General features: G+C 46.8%; 1 protein-coding gene across 2 annotated transcripts in view; it reads left to right on the plus strand.

Moving 5' to 3' along the window:
• Positions 1–19,706, plus strand: part of FERMT2 (FERM domain containing kindlin 2) — a 66,236-nt gene that overhangs the window by 19,614 nt on the left and 26,916 nt on the right. For both annotated transcript variants that reach the window (XM_054400844.1, XM_054400845.1), the window contains exon 2: positions 5,968–6,201. In XM_054400844.1, coding sequence (XP_054256819.1) covers positions 5,968–6,201 — 234 coding nt within the window. The remainder of the gene's footprint in view (positions 1–5,967; positions 6,202–19,706) is intronic.

Here is a 19,706-nt window from a genome sequence, read left to right on the forward strand (position 1 = left end):
ACACTTTATTGAGCAGCCCTTTGTCTCTTCTCATAATGTTCTGTCCTCACAGAGGTCTCTGTCTGGGTGATTTAAGATGCATCTTGAATCTCCATGGAGAAGGACCTTGGAATCCTAGTGGATAGTAAGTTGTCCATGGGACAGCAATATGCCCTTGTGACCAAGAGGGCCAATGGTATCCTGCGGTGCATCAAGAAAAGTGTGCTCAGCAGGTCTAGAGAGGTTCTTCTCCCCGCCTCTTCTCTGCCCAGGTGAGACCACACCTGGAATATTGTGTCCAGTTTTGGGCTCCCCAATTCAGGAGAGACAGGGATCTGCTGAAGAGAGTCCAGTGGAGGCTATGAGGATGATTAAGGGACTTGAGCATTTGTCTTCTGAAGAAAGACTGAGAGACCTGGGGCTGTTTGAGAAGAGAAGGCTGAGAGGGAACTTCATTAATGTCTGTAAATATCTGAGGGGTGGGTGTCAAGACGAAGGTGCCAGTCTCTTTTTGGTGGTGGATAGGACAAGGAACAATGTGCATAAGCTGGAACACAGCAAGTTCCATTTTAACAATGAGGAGAAATTTCTTCACGGTGAGGGTAACAGAGTCCTGGAACAGGCTGCCCAGAGAGATTGTGCTGTCTCCTTTTGGAGACTTGCAAACCCCATCTGGCTGCATTCCTGTGTGGCTTACCCTTGGATGATCCTGCTTTGGCAGGGGGGTTGGACTCAATCATCCCTATAGGTTCCTTCCAACCCCTAACATTCTGTGATTCTATGATTTGCAGTATCTGAACAGCTTTGCAAGATAAACAGCAAGCTTGCTCCTCCATGGGTCTTGCTGTACAAAACATCCTCAGCATCACCCCTGTGCTGTGTCTCTGCCTCTTTGCACAGTTAGAGGAGGAAAATGCTAAACCAGGTTCTTCCTGAGAAAAAAGAAGAAAAAAAAAAATTCACAACCCTCTCGGGCCCCCAGCAGCCAGGGTTTTGGTTCAGGCTGTGCAGGGAGGTGGAGGAAGCAGGGAGTGGGGATTATTTTTGATGCGGGGAAGGAAATACCATGCTTCCCCTTCCTGCAGCCACTGTGACTGGGGCTGGGCTCCCGGAACTCCTTGTCCCCAATCCCTGTTCCAGCTGATGCTGATGGCTCCAGCCTCCACATCTCTGCAGCCTTCTCCTGGCAGGTTCCTTACCTGAAAGGGGAGCATTGCTGGGAATGGTTTGCTGTGACCCTAGTAAATGTGTGCAGCACATTTCATAGAATCATGGAATTGTTTTGGTTGGAGAAGACCTCTAAGATCATTGAGTCCAAGACCACCTAACCTAAGACCACCATGGACATTAAACCATGTCCCAAAGTGCCACATCCACACAATTATTGAACATCTCCAGGGACAGTGACTCCATCACAGAATCACAGATTATATTTGGTTAGAAAAGACCTTCAAGATCACTAGTCCAACCTTTGAACCAGCACTACAAGGTCAACACTAAACCATATTTTACTTCCCTAGGCAGCCTGTTTCAATAGCTCACCACTCTTTCAGGAAAGAAATTTTTCCTAATATCTGATATAAACCTCCCCTGGCACAATTTCAGGCTGTTTCCTCTTGTTCTATCACCTGATACGAGGGAGGAGAGACCAACCCCCACCTCACTCCAACCTCCTTTCAGGGAGTTGTAAAGAGCAGTTTCTCTGCTCTCCTTTTCCAAGATGACCATGATGGGAAGATGCTTCTTTATTGCGCTAAGGACACCTAAACCCTAATGGCTCTAGTTCCTCTCCCCATGTTGTGCCTAATTCAGGAATCAGCCTCATTTAGACTAATAAGGGTAGATTTTCCCATCCTACTAAGCAAGCCTGTTTCTTTTGGTTCAGTTGAGATTCATGGAATCATAGAATGGTTTAGGTTAGAAGGAACCTTGAAGAGCGTCTAGTTCCAACCCCCCTGCCATGGGCAGGGGCACCTTCCACTAGACCAGGTTGCTCAAGGCTTCATCCAACCAGGCCTTGAATGCCACCAAGGAGGGAGCATGCACTACCTCCCTGGGCAACCTGTTCCAGTGTCTCACCACCCTCACTGTAAAGAATTTCTTCCCAATATCCACATGGTCATGAACACTTGCTGGCTCTGACTATCTCTCCTTTGTATGACAGCATTGCTATAAGGCACTTCAGAGCTGGAATTGGCAGCTCAGGAGTGTGTGAGGAGCATTTAACATCCAGAGGAGCGTCTGGATATACTAACTCCTCTGCTGAAATTTGCAGTGTGGTTTTGGACCTTTTGATTTTGAGGTCTGGGCTCTCTAAGATGAGTTTGCAGCACTCAAAAGACTTATCCAGGCTCTAATGGTATAAAATTGCCAGTCCTACAAGTGGCAGTATTAAATGGGGAAAGACTGAGCTGGAATACGCCTCATCATAAATATGTAACCCCCACAAATCAGTCACTCCTGAACTGGGACCCTGGTGGAGATTTATAAACCTTTGATCAGATTTAACCAAGCAGTTGGCATTCCCTGGCGCACCAAGGATTGCTCCAAGCCCAGGGTCACACCAGCTGCCTTGCAAAGCTCCCAAGGCTTCTTGTCAGCATGTTAGTGTTAAACTCAACCCCACAAGTCAGCTGCTAAACATTTGCCAAGCTCTTTTATATATAACTACCCTGCGGGACCGGCCACAAACCTTTACCTTTTTGGCTATAGCTAACATCTCCCTGTTAATTCAAAGTGCTAATTACACTCAGGGTGAAAGATGATGCTGTGCATATTTGTGCCATGGCCTGAAAGGTTAATCTGTAGCATAACCCCAAATCTTCTTCTCTTAGTGATTCAAAATGCTTTTTTTTTTACCCCCTCCCCCCCCCCCAACTTTCAGTCCCAATTTGTTCAGCTTTCAGTAGGGCAGAAGTTGGACTTCATTACCAAAGTCCATTGTAATGATTTCTCAGATTTTTTTGTGAGTAGCCAAGGCTTGTGCAAGTGTGCATGCTTTTCTATATTTGGTTTTGTTTAATTTGATTGTACAAAGCTGTTGAAAAGTCTAGCTGAACATTTCTACTTTCTGGCTCCGTGATTATGCCATTAGACCAGGACTTCAAAGAAAAAAAAGACTTCTGCTGGCTTTTCTCAGTAACACTGAGATCAAGATCCCATTTTCAGATAGGGTCAGGGAAAAAAAAGGTTTGTTAGTCACACTGTTCTCATCTTTATTAAGTTCATACGTGGCTTGTGTGGATAGTCTTTATGAAGTCTGTTCTGGAGTGGGTTCCTTGGTACCTCTAGCCTGTTTGGTGGTGTTTCTGCTGAGTGTTAACACTTGGACTCTGTTGGGCTTGCACCTGGCTTTCCAGCTGATGCTCTGCTGTGCACAAGCATTGCTGCTGAAGGGTAGAGGAAGGAGCTGTTGCAATAAACATCAGTTTTGAGTTAAACTGATGTTTTCTAATGGGAATCATAGAATCATAGAGTGGCCTAGGTTGGAAGGGACTTTAAAGGTCATCTACTCCAAACCCTCTTGTTACGGGCAATGATGCCTCTCAGATAGACTTGGTTGCTCAAGGCCTCATCCAACCTGGCCTTGAACACCTCCACAGAGGAGGCATTTGCAACCAGTCTGGGCAACCTGTTCCAGAGTCTCACCACCCTCCTACTGAAGAACTTCTTCCTAAGATCCAGTCTAAACCTACTCTCCCTCAGCTTGAAACCATTCCCCCTTGCCCTGTCACTAGACACCCTTATCAAAAGTCCCTCTCCAGATTTTCTGCAGGTTCTCTTCAGGTATTGGAAGGCAACTATAAGGTCCCTGTTGAGTTTCCTCCTCTCCAGGCTGAACCACCCCAGCTTGCCCAACCTGTCCTCTTAGCAGAGGTGCTCCAGCCCTTGGATCATCCTCGGGGCCTGCCTCTGGACTCAGTCCAACAGTACTATGTCCTTCTTACGATGGGGACACCAGAACTGGTTGCAGTATTCAAGGTGGGGTCTTGAATCCAGGATCACAGGAGCATCTGGAGCTGAGAACTGAATGGTGCTGTCACCACTGCCTTCACCTGCAAAGCACTTTGGGTCTTGTTTTTTGGGGTTTTGTTATGAAAATGAAAACATTCCTCCTACAAAGTCTGTAAGCTCAAAACTTCCTGGTGACTCTGTCATTTTCAATAGTGAGAGCAGAAGTGTCTCCGTAACTTGTGGCCTCTTGAGGTTCTCGTATCCTTGCCCAGATGACATCCTGCGGAAACATTTGGTTTTTCTTTTGAAATGAGAGATTTGGCTGCTGCTGCCAGTGCTGACACACCCCCTTGGTCAGTATTTTTGGAGATGATGGCTTTGGGCTAAGCAGAGCTTTGCAAAAGGCAGCTGCAATGCCTGGATCATGCCCTCCCCCCTCTCCTTTCTCCTCTGTTGTGGGGGGACAGTGAACTGTTAATGCTGGTTGGAGGATGTTGTACTGGAAGATGCTCTGCAGGAACTGGGCTGTGGGGAGAGCAGTGAAAAATATTCCAGGTGTTAAGGGAAATATTTTGGAATATTTTTCAGGGAAAATGTTGCAGAGTAGCTGACTTCTGGAGTCATCATCATGCTTTATTTCCCCAAATGCTTTCCAACTTTGACATGACTGTGGAAGAGCTCATGGTTGTGTCCCTGCTGGAAGGAGATGTGGCTGTTGGGTTTTGCACTGTTGTTCCTTTGGGAAGTAACTTTTAGTTTCATTTTCCAGGTTTTTTGAAAGACCTGGAGAATCATAGAATGGTAGGTGTTGGAAGGGATCTCTGGAGGTCAACGAGTCCAACCCCCCTGCCAAAGCAGGATCACCTGGGACAGGTCACACAGGATCACAATGTGCAGGTAGAATTTGAAATTCTCCAGACAAGGAGACTCCACAACCTCTATGAGCAGCCTCCTTCAGGTCTCCACCACCCTTTTACAATAATTTTTTTTTTTCTCATGTTGAGGTGGAACTTCCTGTATTCCAATTTGTATCTATTGCTCCGCGTCCTGTCACAGGACACCAGTGAAAAGAGACTGGTCCCTTTTTCTTGACACCCACCCTTCAGATATTTATAAACATTAAAGACACAGCATTTCTGTATACTTCTTCTTGCAAACCTCTCTCTAGGTCTGCTTTCTGTGTGTGCTGAGGTGGCTCAACTCACCTCCGGGTAGTGCAAGTATCCTGCATGGTGGGGATGGGGAAACCCAAGAATTGGTAATTAATAAGAAGGACATTGAACTGCTGGAGCAGGTCCAGAGAAGGAAGGCTGAGAAAGGTAGGACTGTTCAGCCTGGAGAAGAGAAGGCTCCAGGGAGACCATAGGGAGACCATACCTTCCAGTACCTGAAGGGAGTTATAAGAAGCTGGGAAGGGACTTTTTACAAGGGCTTGTCACGATAGGACAAGAGGGGATGGATTGAAACTTGAGGAGGGGAGATTTAGGCTAGATGATAGGAAGAAACTCTTTACAGTGAGGGTGGTTAGACACTGGAACAGGTTGCCCAGGGAGGTTGTGGATGACCTCTCCCTGAAGGTGTTCAAGGCCAGGTTGGATGAGGCCTTGAGCAACCTGGTCTAGTGGAAAGTGTCCGTGCCCATGGTGGGGGCCTTGAAACTAGATGATCTTGAAGGTCCCTTCCAACCCAAACCATTCTGTGAACCTGACTTAAAAAGCAGTGCAAAATCTCACAGTGAAGGTATCAAGTTGTTCAAGACCCACTTGTCTTCTTGTTTGGCATTGCTGCTGGGCTTGAATGATCCATGGGCATGTTGTGTCTCATCCTTAAACCTCTTGGGTTCTTTCTTGCTTTCATCTCTGAGTTGGCTTCTAGACATTATCGAATACAAGGATTTATTTGTATCTAAAAAGGGTCGTTGTCAGCATTTTTGGAGCAATGCTTCTCAGTGAAACGCATTTAAACTCTGGCTTTTGTCTTTTGAAGGCTCATTCTGGCCCCAGTTTTAACTGGTAAAATGTTTCTTTGTTCTAGATGTCAAGAAGGACTGGTCAGATCACGCACTGTGGTGGGAAAAGAAGAAGACTTGGCTCCTTAAAACACACTGGACATTGGACAAATACGGGATACAGGCCGATGCCAAGCTCCAGTTCACACCTCAGCACAAGCTGCTTCGCCTTCAGCTGCCCAACATGAAGTACGTCAAGGTGAAAGTCAACTTCTCAGACAGGGTCTTCAAGGCGGTTTCTGACATCTGCAAAACGTTCAGTAAGTAGCAAGTGCCGAAAGCTGCCCGTGGGGAAGTCGTCGTTTGGTTTGGCTCCTGCCTCTCCTTTGGTGCCCACTGCTCATCCCATAAATTAACTAAATCATTGGTATTTCCCAGCTTCAGACACCCAGCAGTAACTTGGGCACCAAGCAGCCTGGATGTCTGTGCTTTTTCCCTTGCAAATCTAACATTTTAGGTGCAAATACTTCACTACTGTGACTGATTGTACTGGAAATGTAAGAGCAAGCACGTTTTCTGTGCTGAATTCTGCTGCTGGTCTCAGTTTAGTCTTAGGTGAGGTGGTAGCAGCCCTGCTTTGTGTTAAAATTGCTGCTGTTGGGTCTTTGGGGTTTTTTTCCTGCAAATTTATGTGCTGGATGAAAAACAAACTCTGAAATAGGAAACCTGCCAGCTCTGTGGGTTCTCTTCCAGTGGAAAATCATATTAGAGATTAAGCGATGATGCTTCACTGTTAAACCGTCTGGTGGAGGGAAGGAACCAAGTCTCCCTCCTCCCCAACTCCTCATGCTCCTTTCCCTTGTTCAGAAGTCCTGGAAGAAAAGATGAATCATTCCCTACCGGGCACACAGGGCTTGTCCTAGGCTGCCACTTTTCTGCCCCTCTGCTCTGCTCTTGTGAGATCCCACCTGGAGTTCTGCTTCCAGCTCTGGAGCCCCCAACACCAGAAGGACATAGATCTGTTGGAGAGGGCCTGGGGGCACAAAGATAATCAGCTGGCTGGAGCACCTCTCCTGTGAAGACAGTCTGAGTTTGGTCTGTTCAGGCTGGAGAAGAGAAGGCTCCAAGGGCATCTTAGAGCAGCCTTCCAGTACCTGAAAAGGGCTACAAGAAAGCTGGGGAGGAACTTTTTACAAGGGCTTGCAGTGGTAGGACAAGGAGCAATGGTTTGAAACTAGAGTAGGGTAGATTTAGACTGGACATTGGGAAGAAGCTCTTTACTATGAGGGTGGTGTGACACTGGAATGGATCGCTCAGAGAAGTTGTGGATGCCTCGTCCCTAGAAGTGTGTACGACCAGGCTGGATGAGGCTTTGAACAATTTGGTCTAGCAGGGGGTGTCCCTTGCCATTGTGGGGAGCTTGAAACTAGGTGATCTTTAAGGTCCCTTCCGACTCAAGCCGTTTTACCCATGTTCACAAACATCTTATCCTAGAAGCCAATGCTTCTATCTCCCCCAACAAAAACCCCAGGAGATGGTAACTTCGCTCCAAGGACTTCAAACTAGCTCTCAGCATGGGCTCTCTACTGATGTCCTGCCTAAAAGGAGCCTGCAACCTGACCTCAGCCATAGTAAATCTGTTTCTGCTCTCCAAAAGCAGCCTGGGTTACTCTTGGCTGACCCAGTTGTTTCTTGAGGCAGGAAGAGCTCAGCTGTATGCACGGTGTTGTGCCGTGTCCTCCAGCTCATCTGTGGTCAGCTCAGTGTGTGAGTTGGTTATGAATCTTTGCTGTTTCTTTCCTGGTTTCCTTTTTTAAGATGTATTGGGAAATTTCTCCTTTAAATAGAAAAAGCTTAGCCAGCATTATATCCCAGTCAATTTTGCTTCCCCTCCTGTCTCCCATCACCATGTTTAATGTCATGCTAGACAGTGAGGTCACAGCTTCCCGCGTTGGTTGCTGATGAATCTTTCTAGCAGTGAGTCATGTCAGGAAATTGTGATACAGTTAATCACCTAATGAGAGATCTTCCAGTGACCCACCAAGCAGCCAGAACCTTACATGGGCCTGGAACAGCTATTTGTTCAGCTCCAGGACTCTCAGTGTATTTATGAGCAAAGCAGCAGAATAATGCTAATATTTAAAGATGTGGAAAGGAAAAAAAGCCTCTCAGATCGCTGCAGCCCAGCTGCAGTGGGAGCTCTCTCCAGCAGGCAAGAGCACATCTGTTGAGGGTTTTCTGACTGCGCTCCCATGGCATCTGATGTGCTGGAGTACATGTTCCTGATTTGGGGGAAAGCAGGATTTTTGCTGGGAACTTCACACTCTTTTTAGTGAAACTTACCAGCGAGGTATATTTGAAGACTGATGAAAACTGTGGGAGAGTACAGTGATTAAATCTTGTTTAGACTTGGGTTTTCTGTTTGTTGGGAGCCAGATGTTCAGCAGAGCTACATAGGCTCAACATCAGAGGGGATTGTGATACAGGGAGGAAGCAGTGCTGGAGCTGGAGGAGCTGGGAAGCTCTTTGTTGGACCACAGAGAAATACACTACTATTTGTATGTGTATAGGTGAGTGTGTGTATATATATATATATATATATATAATATGGTATCATATCTAATACATTAGAAGGTCTACCATGTGGTGAAGGTTCTAGAGCACAAACCTTGTGAGAAGCAGCTGAGGGAACTGGGGTTGTTCAGTCTGGAGAAAAAAGAGGCTGAAGGGAGACTTTTCGTGCTCTCCACAGCTGTATGAAAGGAGGCTGGAAAGAGTTGGTGTCAGTCTGTTTTCCCAAGTAACAAGAGCCGGGACAAGAGGAAATGGCCTCAAGTTACATCAGGGGAGGTTTAGGTTGGACATGAGGAACAATTTCTTCCCCAAAAGGGTTGTCAAGCCCAGGCAGCCCAGGGCAGTGGTGGAGTTCCCATCCTTGGAGAGCTTTAAAAGCAGTCTAGATGTGGTGCTGAGGGACATGGTTTAGTGGTAACCTGTTGGTACTGGGTTAACTTGATGATCTTAAAAGCCTTTTCCAACCTAAATGATTCTATGATTCTATATTTTAACATATATCTCTGATATATGGGTGTGTATGGTATATGTTGTGTGTGTGTGTATATATATATATGTAAATATATATATATATATAAAAAATGTGTCCAAATACTGGGATATAGATATAGATATACACAGAGAAAAATACAATAGAGGTGTCCAAAAGCCTCTGTGATTGATGGAAGAACTTGGCCATGGGAAGACACTTGTATATGGTTTGGTGTTTGAATCACAAATATCCAAAAGTTCCTTGGGGCAAACACCACATTACTCCATGCAAATCCCAGTCACCACCTGTCCTTTCTTCCTCTGTGTCTGACCTTGATGCTGTGGCATGGGACAGACACATCCTCAAGCACAGGGTCGTGGAGACAAGCACTGATGGTGGAGGCAGCAGCTAATCTTGGTCGGGAGGTCACGCGCTTGCTGGGCTAAAGGGGCTGCTGCTTTCTACCATGCAAAATCATCCTGGAGGTGTCATGCTGAATTTGCACAGGGTGTTTAGTTCCTGGAAGTCATGGGAGATATCTGCTCACACCTCTGTGCCTGCTGCAGCTTGCCAAAAGTTAGAGAGCTATAGGGTGGTGAGGTCATCCCAGCTTTGGGGAACTTGCATTTTCCTTTTTCTTCAACACAGCCCTCTCTTAGGATCATAGAATCTCAATGTGGTGGGAGTTGGAAGGGATTTCTGGTGATCATCCAGTCCAATACCCCTGTCCATCCCCTATCATCCTATCACTACAAGCCCTTGTAAAAAGTCCCTCTCCAGCTTTCTTGTAGCACCCTTCAGATACTGGAGGGCTGCTCTGAGGTCTCCCTGAAGCCTTCTCTTTTCTGGGCAGAGCAACCCCAACTGTCACAGCCTTTTCCCATAAGTGTTTGCTGTCTTTGCCCTTGGAGCATTTAATTACACACTTCAGTAATTTTAGCATATGGCATGATTAATGAGTAATTTAAGTAATTCCTCATGTTGCTGGGCCTCAAGCTGGTTGCCTTTTAAAATCCTCTATACTCCAGTAGGAACAGACTGGAGTGAATTATAGGGCCTACAAGAAAGCTGGGGAGGGACATTTTACAAGGGTTTGTAGTGATAAGATGAGAGAGAATGGATTGAAGCTGGAAGAGGGCAGATTTAGACTGGATGTTAGGAAGAAATTCTTTACAGTGAGGATGGTGAGACACTGGAACAGGTTGCCCAGAGAGGTTGTGGATGCCTCCTCCCTGGAGGTGTTCAAGGTTGGACAAGGCTTTGAGCAGCCTGGTCTAGTGGAAGGTGTCCCTGCCCACAGCAGGGGTGTTGTAATCAGATGATTTTTGAGGCCCCTTCCAAACCAAACCATTCTGTGATTTAGGGTTGTGCCTTTTCTTACATTCCCTTGACACACCCCCAGAGGTGTCACCACTGCAGTGTGTGGTTGCTTTGGAAAGAAATTCTCTGTTCTTGCAGTGAAGTTCTTGCAAAGGATGGCGCTCAGGTCCCGGGGGGTAGCCTGGAGGTGGCTGTGGGAAGATGCTGGAGCCACTCACACATCCCTCACTTTTCCTGGAGGTCGTGCGAAGCCGGAAAGAACCTCGATCTCATTCCCAGTTTCTGGACTGCAGCCCCTAGATTCCCACAGCAACCAGTCTGGAGGGTTAATGGCATGGATTGACCCTGCCTTTTGTAAGAGCAGGCAGAAGGAAAGGAGAGGAGTGGTGTGTTGGATGGGATGGGCAGCCATCACCCAAAGGGTGGCCTGGAAGCTTGCCCAGGAGCAGCTGCTGGCAGGCAACACCAGCCTGAAGGGCCAGCTTTGATCTGCAATTAAAGACCAGGGAAAGAGAAAGTAAAACTTCACTTTTTTTTTTTTTTTTCCCCTGGAGCAGCAGGGATTTTTGTTGCCTGTCTCACCATAGTGAGGTGTGAAGATTGAGATGGGTTGCTGCTTGTGGGGTTCCCGTGTGTCCCCTCCTGTCACCATTTCATTGGGGAAATGCATACTTCTGCCCAGCAGACAGTCCATCAGATAGACAAATGTGATTTGATGGGGCTGCAAGCAACACTTTGTTAGTGTGGGTGGGAATATCCTCATTGGAAAGTGGGATTTGGGGAGATAGGAGATGTGGCTCCATTGCAGAACTTCATAGTGGGAAAAGGACCTGGGGGTGTTGTTTAACAGTGGCTGAATATGAGTGTGTTCTTGTGGCTAAGAAAACCAACAGCATCCTTGATGAGGTCAGCAATACTCTGGCCAGCAGGACCAAGGCAGTGATTGTACCCCTATATTCAGCACTCGTGAGGCCACACCTCAAATAAGGGGTTCAGTTTTGGGCCCCTCACTCCAAGAAGGACATTGAGGTGCTGGAGTGTATACAGAGAAGGGCGACAAGGCTGGTGAAGAGTCTGGAGAACAGGTCTTGTGAGGAGCATCTGAGGGAATGGAGTTTTTTAGTCTGGAGAAAAGGAGGCTGAAGGGAGACCTTCTTGCTCTCTACAGCTCCCTGAAAGTAGGTTGGAGCCAGATTTGGGTTGGTATATGCTCCCTATGACAAGTTATAGGACAAGAGACAAGGGCCTCAAGTTGTGCCAAGAGAGATTTAGGTTGGACGCTGGAAACAATTTCTTCCCTGAAAGAGTTGTCAAGCCCTGGAATATGCTGCCCAGGGCAGTGGTGGATCCCCCATCCCTGGAGGTATTTAAAAGCCTTGTAGATGTGGTGGTGAGGGACGTGGTTTAGTGGTAGACTTTACAGTGATGGGCTAATGGCTGGACTCATTGATCTTAAAAGTCTTTTCCAACCTTTATGATTCAGTATTTCCATTCTGTATTCTCTGTATCCTACACACAATGAGCAGAAGAATCATTTTTTCCCTCACAATGGTTATGTTGTAGAGCTCATGCTAACCCAACATTCTATGAGTGGAAAAATCCTCTTTTCCTCCACAGCAGCTTCATCTGATTCTAAGACAGCAGATGTCTTGCATCTGCTCATGCCCTTAAGCTGCTTCTTTGCAGCATCTCTTTTCCCCTTCTGCTGCCTGTATGTTTTTTTCCATGTGTCCTGGGAGCAGTGAGGGACTCCAGGCAGGGCCTGCTGCTGCTGTGTGGGCACATGGGAGAGGAAAAGCAAACAGTGAGATGCAAGCGTGAAGGTTTTTTCCCATGCCTCGGCGTTTCCTGCCCTGGAGATGCTGCTTCTCCTGGGGAAACAGCACATGCTGCAGGGCTGCAGGGCTGCAGGGCAAGGCAGGGTGCTGTCATGGAGTAAAAGCTTTCATCCTTCTCTTCAACTGGCTGTGAAGACTTGGGTCCTATGCTGTCCTCCAGCCTGAGCAGAGCAGCAGGCATCACTCCAGTTCATGTAGGTGGGAGCTGGGAGGAGGGCATGGTGCCAGAGCTGGGAGGGAGGAAATAGTGCTGGAGCTGGGAGGAGGCAGCTCTGGGAGGAGGCACTCCAAAATTCATGACTACTCCCTCCCTTACCCACTCTGAGGCTGTGCAAGATGAAGAAATGCCCTTTAGGTCATTTTTTTTAGTTCCCAAGAGGCTGGTAGGGCATCACATTCAGCTCTGCCTCATCATCCTCAAAGAGCTATGTGTGAATTAATCACCTGTTTTGGAAAACAAAGTCTGTGGAGCATCCTGTGTTGAGCAGCTGCACTTTCCATGGCCAAATCCCTTCTCACTCTGATGCTCAGCTCTCCAGGGACGAGAGCCACTGGGAAATTGGAACCCTCTTTCACAGTGTGTCCCATCCTGGTGAGCTTGTGGGAGGCTGAGGTAGGAAAGATGGGATGCAGAAAGTCTGGTGAGGGTGATGGGCTGCTCTCTGTTGCTTTCCTGTCCAAAATTACAAGATGGCCAAGGCTGTGGGACTGATGAGATGGCAGCAGTCAGTCTTCGTTGCTTCAGCCCCCAGCTACTAAATGCAACCCCAGACAAGGTGATGGTGGCATTTGTGCATGGCATGATACAAGCCCAGCCCCAGCAAGGCAACACCATCATCCAGTCTAGACACTGAATATGACCTTACCTTTTTTTTTCCTCCTGTCTTTATAAATGGTCTCCACTCCAGTACAGAACGTCCTCTGACTTCTGAAGTATTTGTAATATTTCCACACCCTCCCTTGCCAGAAAAACTTCTATAAAAAGCTACTGTGTTGTGTTTTGGGTTTTGTTTTTTTCCTTGCAAAACTGAAACTTTTTGGTACTCTGAGATGTGCAGAGTTCCCAGAGCTCTGCCCATGCTCTGTTAGCACACAGAGTGGCAACCCTGGTATAGGGGCAAAGCTGTCTGGAGTTATTCCTCACCACTGAGAACCTCTTCAAACCATTTTTTTTTTTTTGCTTCCTGACAGATGAAGTAGCACTTTCCCTATAATTATCATCAGCATCATCATTAAATGGTTTGGGCTGGGAGGGACCTTAAAAATCAGCTATTTCCAGCCCCACTGCCATGGGCAGGGACACCTCATCCAACCTGGCCTTGAACAGGGAGGGGGCATCTACAACCTCCTTGCTCAACCTGTTCCAGTGTCTCAGCACCCTCACTGTAAAGAATTTCTTCCTGATAATCAGTCTAAATCTACCCTCCTCCAGTTTCAGTCCATTCCCTCATCCTATCACAACAAGCTCTTGTAAAAAGTCCCTCCCCAGCTTTCTTGTAGGGCCCTTTCAGGTACTGGAAGGCTGCTATAAAGTCTCCGTGGAGTATTCTCCAGGCTGAAGAGCCCCAACTACTGCAGCCTGTCCCAGTAGGGAAGGTGCTCCAGCCCTCTGACCATCTTCATGGCCTCCTCTGGACCCACTCTAGCAGTTCTATGTCCTTCACGTGTTGGGGCTCCACAACTGGATGCAGTACTCCAGGTGTGATCTCACAAGAGCAGAGCAGAGCAGAGGGGCAGGATCACCTCTGGTCCTCCTGCTGGTCACACTTCTTTTGATGCAGCCCAGGACACAGTTGGCTTTCCAGGCTGCAAGCGACCATTGCCGGTTCATGTTGAGTTTGTCATCGACTGACACCCCCAAGTCCTTCTTCTTAAGACTGTGGAGCTGAAGTGGTAGATAGATGTGAGCATTTCAGGGGGTGCTTAGGGGACCACACCAGCATCTCATGATAGTCTGTGGATGATCAGCAGCACTGTGAAGATGCTTGGAGGTGGCGTTGACGTCCTGGCATGGAGACAGAGCGGGTGAAATACCAGGGAAGGGTTTGCTGCCACAAGCAGAAGGGTTTGGCAGTAGCACAGCTATTTCTAAATATGTCTAGGGGATGGGTGTGGAAGGAAATCTTACCATTTAGAGCGTCGGCCAAATTGCAGTGTGCTCAGCTTTTTGAAATGGTGAGGCCCAAGTGCTCTGCTGCCAACTTCTTCATTTTGCTCTTTTCCTCTTTTATTCCTTGCCTGTATTGGGCTGCTGCTGTTGTGAGGGATCCAGACCAACACCAGACACTGGCAAAAAGGAAATAACGAGGTTGAACTGCAAAGTGACCAAAATGGAAGAAAGTCTTCTCCCTTTTTCCCTCCCCTCAGTCCCTGTTCTGCCTGTCAAGTAACATCAGGTTGTATGTCACTGTGTGAGTCAGTGAATTTTTTCATCCTTACTCTGCTGTTGACAGAGACCCTTTAAATAGACTTCCATCCTGAAGACATTAGGAGATGTTGGCAAAGCTGTTGCTGCTGCCTTCCTTAAGATTATTCTGATTGCTCTTTATGGTGCGAGGCTGAGGATGTAAGTGGATTCGTGTTCTTTTGGTGCTGGTGCTTTATTTGTTTAATTTGACTTTAGCTGCAGTTCAGACACTTTTGTGACAGGACTCAAAAGTGCTGTCTGCTCTGAGAGGCACCTGGATAACTGGAACGTGGGGATTTCATCCTGCTTGCAGAAAAAACATCCAAACATTCAGCATTTGTTGTCTCTGTCCATCCAGCCTTATTAGCCTTCACCTGGTCTGCTCCTCCTCATCCTGGGTCCTTCCCAGATGACAGTGCCTGGGGTTGGCTCTGGGTAGCACTCACACAGTCAGCATTTGCAAGCAGCAATCAAAAGAATCACAGAATTGTTTCAGTTGGAAAAGACTTCGAAGATCATTGAGTCGAACCTTCAACCTAAGGCAACTGTGACCATATGAAAAAGGTGACACCATGTCTGATATATTAGAAGGTCTAACACATGGTGAAGGATACAGATCACAAGTCTTCTGAGGAGCAGCTGAGGAAACTGAGGCTGCTTAGCCTGGAGTAAAAGGGAGACTTTCTGCTTTCTACAGCTTCCCTGAAAGTAAGGTAGAGCAAGGTGAGGGTAAGGTGGGGTCGGTCTCTTTTCCCAAGTTACAAGTGATGGGATGAGAGGAAATGGCCTCAGGTTAAACCAGGGAAGGTTTAGGTTGGACACGAGGAACACTGAGTCCAACCATCAACCTAAGACTACCGTGGCCATTACACCATGTCCCAAAGTGTAAGGTCTACATATTTCTTGAACACCTCCAGGAATGGTGACTCCTCCACCTCCCTGGGCAGCCTGTTCCAATGCCTGACCACTATGTCAGGAAAGAAATGTTTCCTGATGTCCATCCTAAACCTCCCTGGCACAATTTCAGGCCATTTCCTCTTGTTCTATCACCCAATAATAGGGAGAAGAAATTGTGTCACTGCAAACTCCACTGCCCTCAGCTTTCAGGTGGTTTTGGAGTTTGCTACTGTGGTGGCAAGTCAATAAATCACTCGTGTTTTCCATGCTGAATTTCATAGAATCATAGAATGGTTTAGGTTGGAAAGGACTTTAAATATCATCTGGTTCCACTCCCCCTGCCATGGACAGGGACACCTTCCACTAGACCAGGTTGCTCAAGGCTTCATCCAGCCTGGCCTTGAACAACTCTATGGAGGGGCATCCATGACCTCCCTGAGCAACCACTTCCAGTGTCTCACCACCCTCACTGTAAAGAATTTCTTTCTAAGCAAGTTGGAGCATAGGAGGGTCATAAGGAAAAGCCTTTTGACTATGAGGGTGTCAGTGCTGGAGCAGGCTGGCCAGAGAGGTTCTGGAGTCTCCTTCTGTGGAGAGATTCTAAACCTGCCTGGATGCATCTCTGTGTGACCTATTCTAGGTGATCTTGCTCTGGCAGGGCAGTTGGACTAGATGATATTTTGATGTTTCTTCCACCCCCTAATATTCTGTGATATGCAGTCTAAATCTGCTCTTTTTGGCAAAACCTCTGCCACACTCAGCTCATTTGGGCTGCGCCTGTGGCATTCAAGCATCTTAGGAGGCTTTTATGGGATGTCCTGACATAGCTGCATGGCCTGAGGCAGCAAGTGGAGAACTTGGCTTTTGCCCAAATAAATACTTAAGCACTCAGGCAGCTGAAGAACATATAATAAAATGTTCTGAATGTATGAACCTAGTACACTAGGGGGGTGAGGAGCTGCTCCACCGTCAGACACTGCCCAGCCTTCGATACAGCCACGCTCTTATCTCCAGGCACTTGAAAAGTTACATAATCCTTGCTGGGTTGGTTGAGTTTGGTTTTTTGGTTTTTTTTTTTTTGCCTCTGATTTGTTTTGCTGTTTTGCAAAACTTTATCTCAAGTGAATTTATGTTGAAGATAAGTTGGATACTTCGTTCTGTAAACTCAGGAATCCTGTAAATTCAGGAAACACGATCCATCAGATTGACTTATTCTGAAGAAAGAAACCTATTTTTATGTTCTTAAAGTCTGAAAATGGAGAGAAATGGGGTTTGAGGTCTCTTTTTCCTAAGAGGCATCATGGCCATGCTCAAAGGTTGTAATTTTTATGAGTCACTGCTTCAAAACAGCTGTGATCCAGTGCAGCGATATCCCACTTCAAAACACATTTCCTGGTGGAGTGTGACTGGATCAGCACTAAAGAGAGGATTTCCCCTAAGTTTTGTCTGTGCTACCAGTGAAATAATGGAGGTTTTATGCTTCCAGACCTAACTAGGCCAACCAGCCTCTGGGGAACTAAAAAAAGAGGACCTGAGGGGAATTGCTTCATCTTACACAGCAAGAAATCAGGTGGAAAAATGGATACTACGAGAGGTTCTTTGGAACATTGATTTTCTTTGTATATCAAAACTGAATATTAAAACTACTGTGATTTCCCATATTTTTTATTTTGAGGGAAGTAGGTCCCTACCCAGCCCTTCCAGTTGATGATGTTGTGTTGTATATGTCAGGGATCTTATTAATTTACAAACACCTTAAGGGTGATGTCAAGAACATGGGACCAGACTCTTTTCAGTGGTGCTCAGTGATAGGACAAGGGGCACAAACTGGAACTTGGGAGGTTCCATCTGAACAGGAGGAAAGAATTCTTTGGTGTGAAGGTGCTGGAGCTCTGGAGCAGGCTGTCCAGAGAGGTTTTGGAGTCTCTTTCTCTGGAGAGATTCCAAACCCACCTGGACATTATGATCCTGGGCAGCCTGTTATGGGTGACCCTGCTTTAGCAGGGAGGTTGGACTGGATGATCTCCAGAGGTCTCTTCCAACCCCACCACTCTTGACTCTCTGTTTCCACGCTGAGACGTGGATTTTGGTCCCATTTCTGACAACAGCTGCTTTCCTATGACAACACACCTTGGTGGTTAAAGTGGCAGCAGCTGCACGATTTACTTGGTGGATTTAGTGCAAAGGAGCTTGAATTGTGAATTTTATGCCCTGCAAAGAGGATAGGTTTCTTTAAAGCCACTTTTCTTGGGACAATCAATGTGGTGTCCTGTGAAAAAGGATTTCATACCAGCTCTGTTTTTTGTCTCTGTGTGGGAGATAAATGGGCACAGCTGGCCTGAGTGAGCCATGTAGGGGCTGGACAAGAAATGAAGGATTACATAGGGGAAAAAAAGGCCACGGATTTGTCTTCAGACAGAGACAACACAGGCACAAGCAGGCTCTTGCAGGCAGATGGAAAAGATCGTGTAGGGAGTAAAATAGCTCCATCCAACAGCTGGAAAAATTTCTCTCGGAGGTCAACAGCCGCCTTCCTGGTCGCGTTTTTGAAATGCCTCCCATGAAATCCTTGTGTCTGCTCCTCTTGCCAAAGGGCATTTCCCTCACTTGATAAAATCATGGAATACTTCGGGTTGAAAGGGACCTTTAAAGGTCCTCTAATCCAACCCCCCTGCAGTCAGCAGGGACATCTTCAACTAGATCAAGTTGCTCAGAGCCCCGTCCAACCTGACCTGGAATGGTTCCAGGGATGAGGCTTCTACCACCTCTCTGGGCAACAAATGCCTTAAGTTTGACAAAGCCCTTCTGCTTGGACATGCACATGGAGCTGCAGCAGTGTTACAGCTCAGCTGCAGCTGGCCCAGCGTGGGCTGGAGGAGATGTCAAAGGGTTTCTGCTCTAATCCAGTTGAAAAATGGGTTTGGACCAGATTTTGTGCAGCACTCTAGCCTCCATATGGAGTGTGCTGCGTTCTGTTGCAGATGGTTTCTCTTGGTGGCAGCCACCAGCGATGCCAGGGGCGCCAAGTAAGAGGCTGGGTAGCTGCGTTTTCATGTACCCACACAGTGAATAGAAATAAAATGCTAAAAAGATCATTTACAGTAGTTTCTGGTAGATGTTGCCAGTGCCATCTGTCTCATGTGTACAGACAAGAAGGCTGCTTGAAAGCAAACACAGCCCTCACCAATGCGTCAATTGAAGAGTCAACACATTAGCCTTGTTCAGGTCACTTATCCTGGTCCATCCACATTTCACTGACCCATTTTACTTCAAAGTGACCTTCAGCAGGAGCAGCTTGGCTTCACCGAATCACAGAATATCTTTGATTGGAAGAGACCTTCAAGATCATCCAGTCCAATCTTCAACCCAGTACTGCAAGATCAACACTAAACCGTGTCCCTAAGCACCGGGTCTGCACGCTGTTTAAACACCTCCAGAGATGGTGACTCCTCCACTGCCCTGGGCAGACCATTCCAATGTTTGATAACCCTTTCAGTGAAGAAAAACCCTTTCAGCTGGAAAATGTGGATGAAATAGTTAATGGAGAGTTTGTAGTGGGAATCACATAATCACGGAATGGTTTGGGTTAGAAGGCACCTTAAAGATCATCTAGTTCCAACCCCCCTGCCATGGGCAGTGACACCTTCCACTACACCAGGCTGCTCAAGGCCTCGACCAACCTGGCCTTGAACACCTCCAGGGAGGGAGTATCCCTGGGCATCCTGTCCCTATGTCTCACCACCCTCACTCTAAAGAATTTCTTTCTAATACCCAGTTTAAATTCTCAAGCTTCAATCCATCCACCGTCATTGTATCACAACAAGCCCTTGGCTGAAGTCACACACTGGGTAGATGTTTTACCCCCAGAGCTCAAGCAGGTAAGTTCTTCCAGGTCCAGTGGAACTTAGTAAAAATCTCAAACCTAGATAATAGACTTTAATTTTTCTATACCACTTGGATACTTGAAGGATCTTTCACTTGCTCTTACAGCCAGAAAACAGGAACTGGGTTTCTGGAGCAATTTCTTGTCCCAGCTTCCAATTAGCTGCAGTCCTAGCATCTGTAATCCCTTACACCCTGGGACAGGCTCTGCTTTGGCTACAGGAACTAACCACTGTGTTTGCCAAGCTTGACTCTGTTCAAAATACACTTTAAGACTCTTCGTACACTTATTAATCATAAGTAGCAGCAAACATCTTTTCCACCAGCAGTTTAGAGAAAGGTTGAAGTGTGCAAAGTTGCTTTATTCTTTTAATCCTGGGATGGGAAATGAAATCACTGTTGCTCTCTTGCCACTTTTCTGCTCTCTGCTTTTTT

Source organism: Indicator indicator, chromosome 4 (assembly GCF_027791375.1).
Source record: "Indicator indicator isolate 239-I01 chromosome 4, UM_Iind_1.1, whole genome shotgun sequence".
NCBI lineage: Eukaryota > Metazoa > Chordata > Aves > Piciformes > Indicatoridae > Indicator > Indicator indicator.